At 46.0% G+C, this 13,909-nt stretch overlaps 1 protein-coding gene across 1 annotated transcript in view; it reads right to left on the bottom strand.

The window, feature by feature from the left end:
- Positions 1-6,154: 6,154 nt before the first annotated feature.
- The window catches only part of lrrc47 (leucine rich repeat containing 47), a 15,973-nt gene continuing 8,218 nt past the window's right edge, over positions 6,155-13,909 (bottom strand). Inside the window, exons 7-8 of the mRNA XM_080833707.1 lie at positions 11,775-11,864; positions 6,155-6,848 (exon numbers count right to left, since the gene is read on the bottom strand). Of these exons, the coding sequence (XP_080689833.1) occupies positions 6,606-6,848; positions 11,775-11,864 (333 nt within the window). The 3' untranslated portion in view covers positions 6,155-6,605. The remainder of the gene's footprint in view (positions 6,849-11,774; positions 11,865-13,909) is intronic.

The raw sequence follows: 13,909 nt of genomic DNA, 5'->3' as shown, positions 1-13,909 counted from the left end.
TCGGACTATTCACCTTCATGACACAGAGTAGTGAGTCTCAGACTGTCTCTGGGTAGGACTAATGTCCGGCTGAGGGCAAATCTTATCTATGTTCAATTCAATAGTTATCCAATATTTAACAGCTGCCATTGTCTCAAGGTGATTTACAGGGCCAAAGGCATGAAGCCCCAAGTCCTTAATGGTGGAAGGAGGCCACAGGGTTGAAATAGACCAATGGAAATAGGATGCTTACACAGTGAAATTCATCTGCACCGACACACACACACACACACACACACACATTGACACACACCTTAGAATTATTCATTAAACCAGTGAATCTAAGGTTGTCATACGTATGTTGTGGATAGGAAAGAGAGCTGTCTGTTTGCAAATATAGCCCAGTGTTAGGCTCAAGGGAAGGATAATGACATGACGACATAAGGGTCATCTGTCGAAGGAGGGGAGCTAAAAGAGGGCATGTCTGCTCTAGCTTCACCAGTCGGGATCTACTCAGGGAGAAGTGCGTCTGTGTGTTTGTGTGTGTGTGTGTGTGTGTGTGTGTGTGTGTGTGTAGAATACACATGCAGACAGGGTTTTAGGTTCACCATTCTGGATCTACTCAGGGGGAAGTGAGTGCGTGTGCGGGCGTGTGTGTGTGTGTGTGTGTGTGTGTGTAGCACACACATGCAGACAGGGTTCTAGGTTCACCATTCTGGATCTACTCAGGGGGAAGTGAGTTGGTGTGTGTGTGCGTGTGTGTTTGTGTGTGTGTGTGTGTGTGTGTGTGTGTAGCACATAAATGCAGACAGGGTTCTAGGTTCACCATTCTGGATCTACTCAGGGGGAAGTGAGTTGGTGTGTGCGTGTGTGCGTGTGTGTGTGTGTGTGTGTGTGTGTGTGTTACACACAAATGCAGACAGGGTTCTAGGTTCACCATTCTGGATCTACTCAGGGGGAAGTGAGTTGGTGTGTGTGTGTGTGTGTGTGTGTGTGTGTGTGTGTGTGTGTGTGTGTGTGTGTGTGTGTGTGTGTGTGTGTGTGTGTGTAGGTGTGTGTGTGTGTAGCACACCCATGCAGACAGGGTTGCTCACAGCTCTTAATAGCCATGTGAATGCTAATGCTAAAGGACCTTGTCAAAGCTTTTGTGGTCATAGAATGAAATAATGTACAGATCACAAAATAATGCAAGTCTGTGCTGTGGAACTAATACCCCATTTGTTCTTTGGGTTCTATAACCCTCTGTGTGCTATGGTTCTAATACCCCATTTGTTCTTTGGGTTCTATAACCCTCTTTGTGCTATGGTTCTAATACCCCATTTGTTCTTTGGGTTCCAGAAACATCCGTGGTCCATGGTTCTAATACCCCATTTGTTCTTTGGGTTCTATAAACATCCGTGTTCCATGGTTCTAATACCCCATTTGTTCTTTGCGTTCTATAAACATCCGTGTTCCATGGTTCTAATACCCCATTTGTTCTTTGGGTTCTATAAACATCCGTGTTCCATGGTTCTAATACCCCATTTGTTCTTTGAGTTCTATAACCCTCAGTGTTCTGTGCTACTAATACCCCATTTGTTCTTTGGGTTCTATAAACATCCGTGTTCCATGGTTCTAATACCCCATTTGTTCTTTGGGTTCTATAAACATCCGTGTTCCATGGTTCTAATACCCCATTTTTTCTTTGGGTTCTATAAACATCTGTGTTCCATGGTTCTAATACCCCATTTGTTCTTTGGGTTCTATAACCCTCCGTGTTCCATGGTACTAATACCCCATCTGCCCCCCAGGTTCTACAACCGTCTGTGCACGGGGAACTTGGGCATCTACATCAGGATCGCCGGAGCCCTGGCAGCGCTAGTGTCGGTCTACATCCTGGGCTACGTGACGGGGTACTACGTCCACGGACGCTGACCCCGACGACCCCGTTGGTCAAGCGTGGTTGCCATGGAGCTGCACTGAGTATATACTGTATGAGACCCTGCATGTTTCTAATACAACCAGGAAGGTCGTTATCAAAAATGAACTTGAACCAACATGCCACTATTATGTTTTTTTACTACTTTTTCTTAAATAATTACTTGTATTTCATTTCAAACTGCACATGTATAAGTACTAGTGTTGCACCGATACCGATACCAGTATCGGACGGGGCCCCGATCCAGCACTAAAATGGTTGTATCGGTATCGGCGAGTACCAACAAATAGTGCACCGATACCATTTTGATGCTTGTATGTCACTTTAACGCAGCCTTCTCTCTCCCGACACTCACTAGTGTTAACTATCGCTATTGGCCTGCTCCAGACCAATGAGAGCGGGCCAATAGCCGCTCTTAACCAGCATTTTCATGCGGCGGGAAAACAAACCAGGAGAAGAAAATGTCTGCGGTGTGGAAGTATGTCAATATAGAATTTCAAACAGAGTGGTATCGGTATGGTATCGGTATCGGCCGATACTTCACAGCCAGGTATCGGTATCGGAGCCAAAAAATTGCATCGGTGCAACACTAATTAGTACATACAAGGCATATTAGAGTATCTCATGACAGTGTTTATGAATCAGATATTGTGCTGCAGGTCGGTGCATGTTGTAGATGGTTGGCTCCAACGGCTTTACCATGGCAACAGTTTAAAGTTGATGTAAACAATTGCCTATCTGATCTGGAGAAGCGGAACGTTTTTTTTTAAATCCATGGACAGATTCAGTTTATTAATGTAAATCATATCAAATGTTAATATTGCCAGTGGAGTATATATGTTTTATATACGACCATTATGAGAAGTATATGCCAAATGATTCAAATGTCTTATCAAATGTATTTTCTTAATAGTTGTAATAAACTAATAAAGTGTCCATGAGGTCTACTTCACTCACACTTGTGTCATCTTGAAGTTCAAACAACATATTCGGAAAGCTTATTTACAAAATAAACGAGACCAAAACTATATTATGTAAGATGCAAAACATCTGTCACATCTTGGAACATGTCACCACATGAGAAATACCAGTTGCTGTTCATAGAACATAGCTTTAAAAAAAAAAAAAAAAAAAAGCCCACTGCTCCTAGAGCCCCTTGAGGATGGACAAGGACTTCAGGATGGGTTAAATGCAGAAGGACAATTTCACCGGCGACCTCATCAGCATGCGTGTGTGTGTGTGTGTGTGTGTGTGTGTCGCCGCCAAAATGCATGTGTGTGGTGTTGTGGGTCCTGCTGTGTGACAATAAAACTGACTTTGACTTTAGAAAAACACTATAAAATGAAGCTGTACATTTAAAAGCAGCGTCAGTTGGGGGGCACTGTAGGTCACACAGTAGCCTCGATCACATTCGGGCTTGATGCCCATGGAGGACACGGGTTCGAATCCGACCCGATGTCATTTCTCCAGTCCTCTACCCACTTCTTCGTCCACTCATTTCCTGTCCCACTCTTCACTAATCTATCAATTAAAAGGCATAAAAAGCCAAAAACAAATCTTTAAAAAAAAAGCAGCGTCAGTCTTGTTCGTAGATGATCTTTATCGTATCCACATCCTCTTCCTCCAATCGGCTCTCGCAGCTGACCTCACTGTCCGAGGGGGAGAAGAGACTGGCGTTGACCCTGACGACCCACTCCCCAATCCTCTGGTCCGTGTAGTACTCCTCTTCGTCTTCCTCCTCCTGCTCCTCTTCCTCCTCCTCCTCTTCCTCCTCCTCCTCCTCCTCCTTCTCCTTCTCCTTCTCCTTCTCCTTCTCCTCCTCCTCCTCCTCCCTGCTCCTGCTGGACTCTGCGCTCCGAGAGTCACTCTCGATGGCGGAGTCATGGGAGCAGAGGGCGGGTGCTGATTTAATCTGGCCCGTCACTGGCAGCCCAGCGCTGCCTCTTGGGTTACCCTGCGCCCGCGTGTGCCCGTCGGGCGATGCCAGCGGTGCCCGAGACGAGCTGCCAGCCACGGGTAGAGGGCCGGCGTCTGATTTCCGATTCCCGTATCCAGTCGCCCCGCGAGGGTTTGCACTCTCCGCACGGCAGCAGCGGCCCGCGTTCAGAACAGACGCACTGCTGCACGCGAGAACGACCCCTGCCCTCTGACCTCCCACTTCCTGTCTCCTAAAGAGCTTCCTGCCAGGCCTCGGAGTGGCTGCGGGCGGCGCACCTGTCTTTATCCGACTTTGGGACCCCTTAGACCTCACCGGATCGGCGGAGAAGCGAGGAGTGGACTGGTCCAACGCCCGTGGGGTGATCTTTGACCCATAAATGGGAGGGAGGGCACTGCCGGTAGTTACCCCGTCTCCGTGCCCCGTTTCTGGGGGTTTGGTCTTCGGCGCGGGGGGTCTGGATCTCCAGGGGTGCTCTGGGGTGAAAGCAGTTACCAAAGCATTTAATTAATTTTATCTGGCACAATTTATTTCTCTGTAACTTGCACTATTTTAACTATTTCTCTTTTAAACTGTTCTAAGGGTTTTATGACTTTTATTCCTTTCATCATGATTGGAGTAATCCAAGAAGCCTATCAGAAAACTAGGTTCTGATATACGATGTTGATCATTTTTATTTATCTTTCACTCCATGTATTGCTCCTGCTGCTTGTGCGTTTATTGATTTTATGTTAAGCACTTTGAATTGCAACTCTTGTTACGAAACGTGCTATATAAATAAAGTCTTTACTTACTAACTTACCTCGAGGCGGTGGCCCAAACGGGGCGTCGAGCCGGGGGGTCGACCCGAGGCATGGAGCCGAGGCGCTGGAGGCCTTCAGGCGACCCAAACGCTGGATCAGTGACCTCTGACCTTTGACCTCTGTGCTGACCCCTCTCCACTTGGACACCTTCCCTCCCTGTAGGAACCCGTCTCTGGATCGGATCCGGCCCCGATCCGGCGCAGACGGCGCGCACCAGGCCAGGGTCGGTTCTGATCCGAATCCTGATCCTCCCTGCACTCGGCTTGCTACATCCCCCCTCTGGTTCCTCTCTCCGACCATTCCCAATCAATACTAATCCAGCTGTCGTTGTTGTTGTTGTTGTTGTTGTTGTTGTGGATGTAATTATTATTTACCTTCTCCAGAGTGCATATTGGCCGATCACATTAACAGCTCTGCTGTCGCGGTCCTGTCTGATCAGTGTCTCCAGACGGAGCGTGTCTGCGTCTCCCCTCCGCAGACCCATGTTGTCAAGGTCCTCGCTCCTCGCTCCTCTTTTTGCTAATCTTTTATACCCCCTGTCGGAGCAGGTTGCTTTATAGACACCTCCTCCTCTCCTCCTCTCGTCCCCACAGCCCTGGCAGATATATGATCTGTAACAGAAAACCCTTGTGCGTTCTGCCTAACCTGTGAGTCCCCACGTGTGTGTGTGTGTGTGTGTGTGTGTGTGTGTGTGTGTTCTGCCGTACCTGTGAGTCCCCACGCTGATCATGTGAGGCCAGCGCTCCAGCAAGAGAGGAGCGGCGATGCGAGCGGAAATACATCTTTATACACACGCACACACACACACAAACACCCATAGGGTTATAAGACACTCCGACATGCCTGAGGATGTCCTTTTTGGCCACTAGTTGTGCAAGGACACACACACACACACACGAGGACATCCTTTTTGGCCACTAGTTGTGCAAGGACACACACACACACACACACACACACACACGAGGACATCCTTTTTGGCCACTAGTTGTGCTAGGACACATATTTATGCACAGGATCGCAGAGGCAATGACGCTAATGCAAGTAACCCATTTGGCATGCATCTGGGGAGATCGGAGGTAAAGCCAGTGGGCTCTAACTTGGGTTAGATGAGAGGTGCAGTTCACATTTCAATTAACACACTGTAACACACTCAGGTCTTTAAACAGCTCGCTCCTCCGCGTCCCCAAAACCAAGCTCTGCACCATGGGCGACCGGGCCTTTTGCTCGGGAGCGCCACATTTATGGAACAGCCTCCCTGACCACCTAAGGGCAACGCAGACGCTGGACTCCTTTAAAGCTGGACTTAAAACTTTTTAATTCAAGAAGGCATTTCTGTATATTTTCTGTTATGCTTATGCTAATATTTAAATTTGTTTTTAATTTTATTGTATTATTATAGTTCATTTCTAATATGTAGGCAATCTGAGATTCTTTGGAATGAAAAGTGCGTTAAAAATAAAATGAATTATTATTATTATTATTAAAAAACACCCAGGTTAGCAATCAAGCCATCCGTACTGAACTTGTATGTCAATAGTTTATTAAGTATGAACTGTTAAGTCACTGGTATGCAATACATTACTGTTTGACACATCTGTTAGTTCACTGCCCGTGAGGGTGCCTTATTACATACTATTGCAGGACCATACTGGAGACAGTTGTTTGATTCACCGTACAGAAACAAAAAGGCAAAAGTCATAAGTTATACCCAAAATAAAGAACAAAACAACAAAAATGTTCATTCTAGGAACTGATTAAGGGTTATCCGCGTTTTTCTTTCTTGCAATTTAAGTGCTCGGAAATATTAAATTCAGGTTAAGTAACGGGTTTGATAAAGAACCCTGCAAAACCTGTATGCAAATATTTGGCAGTGTTAAAAGTAAACGTTTTAAGTTACGAGTTTCCCTTGGAAGGAAAGCTTTAAGCTGCCTTCCTCTTTGCTTCATGCAGTGAATTTCCAGGCGCTAAACTATCGAACAACCTTGAGGTTGCAGGATTCTGCCGTGAGGTCCGTTTTTGAGGGGTACACCACTTTAAGATTCCCTTCCATGTCCACGACTCGGACCTGCAGCAGTGTCAGTTCTGGACCCGCTGGCCCGTCACCCTCGGCTGGGGCTGGGGCTGGGGCTGGTGCTGGTTCTGCCTCCCCTTCACCGTCAGACCCGTCCGCCTCTTTGTGGTCGAAGGTGAATTTATTCAGCTCTGCCATTTTCTATGGAGAGAGAAAACAAACTTAGCTGATCCTCATCCTATTGGGACCTCAGAACACGTCATTCTTTGACCTTTGACCTTTGACCTTTGATGACTGTCATTTGTATATGCAGCTGAAGCAACTGCCTAGAATGCCAACATGCACGTGTGCAAACAGATCTTAACAGCCCCGTCAGAGCAGGACTCATAACAGAAGAACGATACAAAACTGCAACGTTCAGCTGAGGTACAGAGCGAACCAGGACAAACGGTGCAAAAACAGATAAAAATAACCTTTTGGTCTCTCTGTGGACTGATGACCTCAATTGGAATGACATTTAACTTTCACTCAAACCATGTCCAGTGCTTTTGTCTTTGATATCTATGGTTTTCAGGCTTCATACATGGTACCAGATATAATATCACCTATCAGGGCTGCCTCCTTGTTCAGTGCACTCACAGACTGAGTTTCCAGGGTCTACTCTCTATGGTATTTAACTGTGCTGCCTCCTGTTGAATGCGCTCACAGACTGAGCTTCTATGGTCTACTCTCTATGGTATATAACTGTGCTGCCTCCTGTTCAGTGCGCTCACAGACTGAGCTTCTATGGTCTACTCTCTATGGTATATAACTGTGCTGCCTCCTGTTCAGTGCGCTCACAGACTGAGCTTCTATGGTCTACACTCTATGATATATAACTGTGCTGCCTCCTGTTCAGTGCGCTCACAGACTGAGCTTCTAGGTCTACTCTCTATGGTATATAACTGTGCTGCCTCCTGTTCAGTGCGCTCACAGGCTGAGCTTCTAGGTCTACTCTCTATGGTATTTAACTGTGCTGCCTCCTGTTCAGTGTTCTCACAGGCTGAACTTCTAGGTCTTCTCTCTATGGTATTTAACTGTGCTGTCTCCTGTTCAGTGCGCTCACAGACTGAGCTTCTAGGTCTTCTCTCTATGGTATTTAACTGTGCCGTCTCCTGTTCAGTGTGCTCACAGACTGAGCTTCTAGGGTCTACTCTCTATGGTATTTAACTGTGCTGCCTCCTGTTCAGTGTTCTCACAGACTGAGCTTCTAGGTCTTCTCTCTATGGTATTTAACTGTGCTGCCTCCTGTTCAGTGCGCTCACAGACTGAGCTTCTAGGGTCTACTCTCTATGGTATTTAACTGTGCTGCCTCCTGTTCAGTGCGCTCACAGACTGAGCTTCTAGGTCTTCTCTCTATGGTATTTAACTGTGCCGTCTCCTGTTCAGTGTTCTCACAGACCGAGCTTCCTTAACGGGACTCTGAAGAAGGAACTATGAGATAAGGGTGTGAACCAGCTTGACCTGCTGCCAATTCTTATCTTCAATAAAAAAACCAAAGGGGGAATTCTCTTCATTGTCATTCCCATTCGTCTGGCAATAAATCACTTCCTGGTGCATTCTAGGGTCTACTCTCTGTGGTATTTAACTGTGCTGTTTAAAATGGTGCATTCTATGGTGTACTCTACGTATATGGTATTAAACTGTGCTGTTTAATATGGTGCATTCTAGGGTCACCTATCTATGGTATTAAACTGTGCTGTTTAATATGGTGCATTCTAGGGTCACCTATCTATGGTATTTAACTGTGCTGTTTAATATGGTGCATTCTAGGGTCACCTATCTATGGTATTTAACTGTGCTGTTTAATATGGTGCATTCTAGGGTCACCTATCTATGGTATTAAACTGTGCTGTTTAATATGGTGCATTCTAGGGTCACCTATCTATGGTATTTAACTGTGCTGTTTAATATGGTGCATTCTAGGGTCACCTATCTATGGTATTTAACTGTGCTGTTTAATATGGTGCATTCTAGGGTCACCTATCTATGGTATTTAACTGTGCTGTTTAATATGAAACTGATCTTGATCAATAGTGTAACGCACTGCTTCTTCTTGACCTTTTTGAACTTCATAAAAAAATGTGTGGGTCACCTGACCCACATGCCTGCACTCCAGGCCCTTCAGAAAAAAATCAATGGCTTCTTAAAAAAGGTCTCTTTTGGCTGAGAACGAGGCGTTTCTATCTGATTGGCTGAGAACAAGGTCGTCTTTTGGCTGAGAACAAGGCCTTTGCTATCTGATTGGCTGAGAGCGAGGCATTGCTATCTGATGGTAAAATATTCAGAAGGCACCCGAGCTGTTCTTGAGGAAGTGAGAATATGGGCCTTTGTCACCGGCACTCAGGAGATCTCACCGCGGACATGCAAACCAAACCCCCAGGTTTACATTCCCCAGTGACGCGGTGCGCCCAAAGTTTTCCACTCACAAAAAGTGGGTCTCCCTCCTGACTTAACTATCATTGTAAATATTAAATCGCTTATTTTTACACAACACAACTTTTTCTGTCTAAGAACAGGTGCCTTTCATTTCACAAGTTCTTGTGCTGAAAAGGGTAAGAACTACTGTTTGCATTATATGTTTAGTATATTGTATTGTCTATTTAGTATATTTAGCATATTTATAGTTTTCTACGTTAGTATAGGCTTATTATATGTTCCGAGTATTGTTATGTTATGTTATGTTGTTGTCCTATAACAAAAATATCAGTGCCCAGTCTGACTGAGTTGTTCTGTGCATCTGACATTAAAAGACTAATATAATAATAAACGCCGCTCTGAATGCAACTCTGCATGCGACTCTGCATGCGATTCTGCATGTACATTTCCCCTGACGATGCATGGCTCTGTCCCTTAATGCCATGATCATGGACAGTATGAACTGGCCACTCATATTTATGCCATGATCATGGTCAGTAAGAACTGGCCACTCATATTTATGCCATGATCATGGTCAGTAAGAACTGGCCACTCATATTTATGCCATGATCATGGTCAGTACAGGGACGCAGGAAGTGGGGTGCTCCGGGTGCTGCCGCACCTCCTCTAGTGGACAACAGACGCAACTACAACACTTGAACTCAGGCAATGCCGCGGGTTTTTACATACAGCACCCCCCACTTCATATGACTTCATATTACTTCCTGCGTCCCTGGGTCAGTATGAACTCACCACTCATCTTTTTCTCACTTTGCAGTTGTGCGTGAGGTCTTCTTCTCTCAGGCAGCCATGCCCATCTCTGTCTAGACGTGTGCCCAAGAGACACGGCGTTCGGGACGAAATTGATTTGGATGACACAGGATACGCAGGGTTGTCATAGGGCCTAATTAATATGTAAGGATGGACTGAAAGTGATCGTCAATCTAGACAGCGCGCGGCGGGCCGACACACGACACCGCCATGTCTGTTTTTCTTTTGAGGGCTGGCCGTGGCAGCTGTGGGGAGTGAGTGTGTGTGTGTGTCAGTGTGTGTGTGTGTGTGTGTGTGTGTGGCTGCAGGGACACAGACGGCCGTCCTCTAGGATTGCAGAGGCATTGTGCGGCGGAGAGCTGCCGCCATGACACCCAACACTGACACACATGCTACGGCCGCCGGGCGCACACACACACACACACACACACACACACACACACGCTGTGGCCGCCGGGCAATGACGCCACTTCATCCACAGGCACGGGACAGTGATGCTCAGCACGCCATTTGCGTCGAAGGATCGTGACACACACGCACGCACACACATACATACAGACACACACACAAGTACACACACACACAAGCGCACACACACACACAGACAGACAGAGCAGTCACCTCAAGTGAACAGATGCTACACACACACGCTCTGTTCTAAAGAATGACCATGCGGGACGACAGGACTGGCTCGGCTGTGAGCGCTGAAGCTCGACTATCCCCTTAGACACACACACACACACACACACACACACACACACACACACAATGCAACTATCCTCTTAGGGCCAGAGAACAACGCCTCCCTGATGTGATGGCCCGTCATAGCCACGCTAGCAGCCAAGCGCCCCAACGCCCTCCTGATGCGATGGCCCGTCGTAGCCAAGCGCCCCAACACAGGAGGACTCCGTCAGGTGTAAAGATCTGGCACAGTTTTATGATACTGAATACTATCCAAAGCAGCTACCATAGCCAGTAGCAACCATCCATGCTAACTGAACCCACTGCCCTGGCATTACTGGAGTGGCATTCATTAATGGCATTACCCTTGTATAATCAGAGTCAAGGGCAAAACTCTTATATAATCAGGGTCAAGGGCATTTTATGGGCTAAATGTGAGCTTATTTTAACGTTTTTTTTTTTATTTGTTGTGACATTTCCTTTACAGATGGTTTCTGATGGAGAAGCTTGTGTTTTTGTGTGTGTGTGTGTAATGCATTGTACGTTATTCTACTGTGACTTAGAGCATTTTGTAGCCTCTTGCTTGAAGGTAGACATTTGCCTTGCCTCACATGCAACACAATTGGAAGGAAACTAAATGCATTGGTGGTGACGGAAGACATCACAGAGGGACGTTTTATTGGCTAAGCGTGGGTATGCTTCAAGTGTGGGAAATTTCATTTATAATTTCTAAAGCTGCAGATTATGTGTTATGCATTTCTAGTTAGAAGTATGCTGAATCCTATGGATTGGAGATGGGAAAGAGATGTTTATGTGGCTTCAAATGTAACATAGTCGGAGTAAAACTACCCGAGAGACTCACTGTGTGAGTGTCCATCACGTCCTTACAGGAGTGAGACTAGGGTTCGAAAGACTCACTGTGATAAGAGCGTCCATCACGTGTGTGTGTGTGTGTGTGTGTGTGTGTGTGTGTGTGTCTGTGTGTGTGTGTGTGTGGCTACGCGAGAGACTCACTGTGATGAGAGCGACCATCACGTGTGTGTGTGTGTGTGTGTGTGTGTGGCTACGCGAGAGACTCACTGTAATGAGAGCGACCATCACGTGTGTGTGTGTGTGTGTGGCTACCCGAGAGACTCACTGTAATGAGAGCGACCATCACGTGTGTGTGTGTGTGTGTGTGTGTGTGTGTGTGTGTGTGTGGCTACGTGAGAGACTCACTATAATGAGAGCGTCCATCACGTCCTTACAGGTCTGCAGGCTGGTGGGGCTGGTGACCTCCAGGAACAGCTCCCTCGTGCTCTTCTTTATCTGACGGAGAGACAACAACAACAAACATTCAGTCAACAATAACAACCATCCAATGTCGGACAACAACAACCATCCAATGTCGGACAACAACAACCTTCCAATGTCAGACAGTCAACAACAACAACCATCCAATGTCAGACAGTCAACAACAACAACAACCATCCAATGTCAGACAGCCAACGACAACAACCATCCAGTGTCAGACAGCCAACATGCATGGAAATATCAACTGCACATGTTTTAGTATCAAATCAGGTTCAATATGAAAGCTAAAGTGAGGAGTTTTGGTTTAAGACTTGCAAGCGAACTACCCACATGGCATGTAATGCAAAAATCTTGCACAAGCAACAGCACAGTCGGCACTTGCTTAGCCTGCTAGCATGCTAAGTCTTTTGGCAATCTAGTTGGGGATGTCGTGTTTTCAAGATTTCTCTCTCACGTACAGTACGCCTCTGGTGTTTATCTCATGTGTTTTGTGAATCACTCTGTAGGTGTTATCTCCTTCATGGACAGTACGCCTCTGGATCACTGTGGTCCCATATCCCAGAAGTGGAACTCCAGTTCAGTACAGACAAACATCCTCCTCAACAACACACTGCCATACTGGTAGGGATCACTTTCAGAACAGTGAGGTGTGTGTGTGTGTGTGTGGGGGGGGGGACTAACTGCCTATCAAAACCCGCTTTAAAAAGTGGCAGATTGTTGCATACTGTTAATGCCTTCATAAAGCACAGACAGTATCCTCACTGGTAGTACCACATATATTCACATGTTAAACTAGGTATTGTGACTAACAGTTACCACGAAGTTCAGGATATAAATACAACTCAGGAGATCCACAGACTGTGTGTGTGTGTGTGTGTGTTTGTGTGTGAACTCAGGAGACCCACAGACCAACTTCAAATAGGTAAATATGCACGCAGAGCATTACATCTGGACACGGTCAGCAGTCTTCACTAAAAAGAGAGCGACAGCTACATACCAAACTATTTATTGATTTCCGGATGGAGGCTGAATGATCGAAAGGTTCTGTCAATGTTCATCCCATACACCATAAACCTGTTCCTGTAACATCCTTTAACAACACCCGTATCACCCATATATCAGCCTGACCTTGAAAGAAAGGAAATGGACCCACATGAACCCTGAGCGGAACTATATGAACCATATGTGTGTGTGTGTATGTGTGTGTGTGTGTCAAACCACATGACCCCTGAGCGGACATACAGCCTGCAGAACCACAGCACGGCTAACTGGATATGTGTGTGTGTGTTCGTTTGCGTGTGCGTGTGCGTGTGCCTGTGCCTGTGCGTGTGCGCGTGTGTGTAGCCATCCTCAGATATATATTATAAAGGTTAATGGTAAATAGGAAAATGGAACACTTTACTGAAATGTGTGTGTATGTCTCTCTCTCTGTTTCTGTCTCTCTCTATCTCTCTGTGTGTGTGTGTGTGTGTATGTGTGTGTTTTCAGGTCAGGTAATCACCGTAGGTGTGCCAGAGATTCGGAACGGATACTCTAAGAAGGGGGTCATGAGGAGATACAGCCTGCAGAACCACAGCGCGGCGTACAGTGGATAATTACTTACTGTGTGTGTGTGTGTGTGTGTGTGTGTGTGTGTGTGGATAATTACTAACTGGATAGTTATGCGGCTAACAGTGGATAATTATCTGTTTATCTTTATTGGGCCTTGTGCTGAAACAACCTCTGCCCTGGACACATGCCCTTGTTACTGTATTTATTGTCAAGCACCTCAGGGAAGTTTGTGCAATCTATACCACCGCACTTTATTGAACTCTTACCATACATTTTGTTAGCCATTTGTACTATTTTTAGCTATTTGTACTATTGTTGTGTTATATGTTGTTGTTGTTGTTGTTGCTTTATATGTTGTCCCTCGTCGCACCACCAGGAGTAGCTCTTCCAAATTTCGTTGTATACAAATACAATAATAATAGATAATAAAGGATTTTCTATCTTTCTATCTACATGTTAATCTGAACCACTTCCTCCTTGTCATGTGTGTTGGTGATGTAGTGGCTAAC

This window comes from Sprattus sprattus, assembly GCF_963457725.1.
Source record: "Sprattus sprattus genome assembly, chromosome: 2".
NCBI classification, from domain to species: domain Eukaryota; kingdom Metazoa; phylum Chordata; class Actinopteri; order Clupeiformes; family Clupeidae; genus Sprattus; species Sprattus sprattus.
This window is presented reverse-complemented; position numbering and strand designations above follow the sequence as displayed.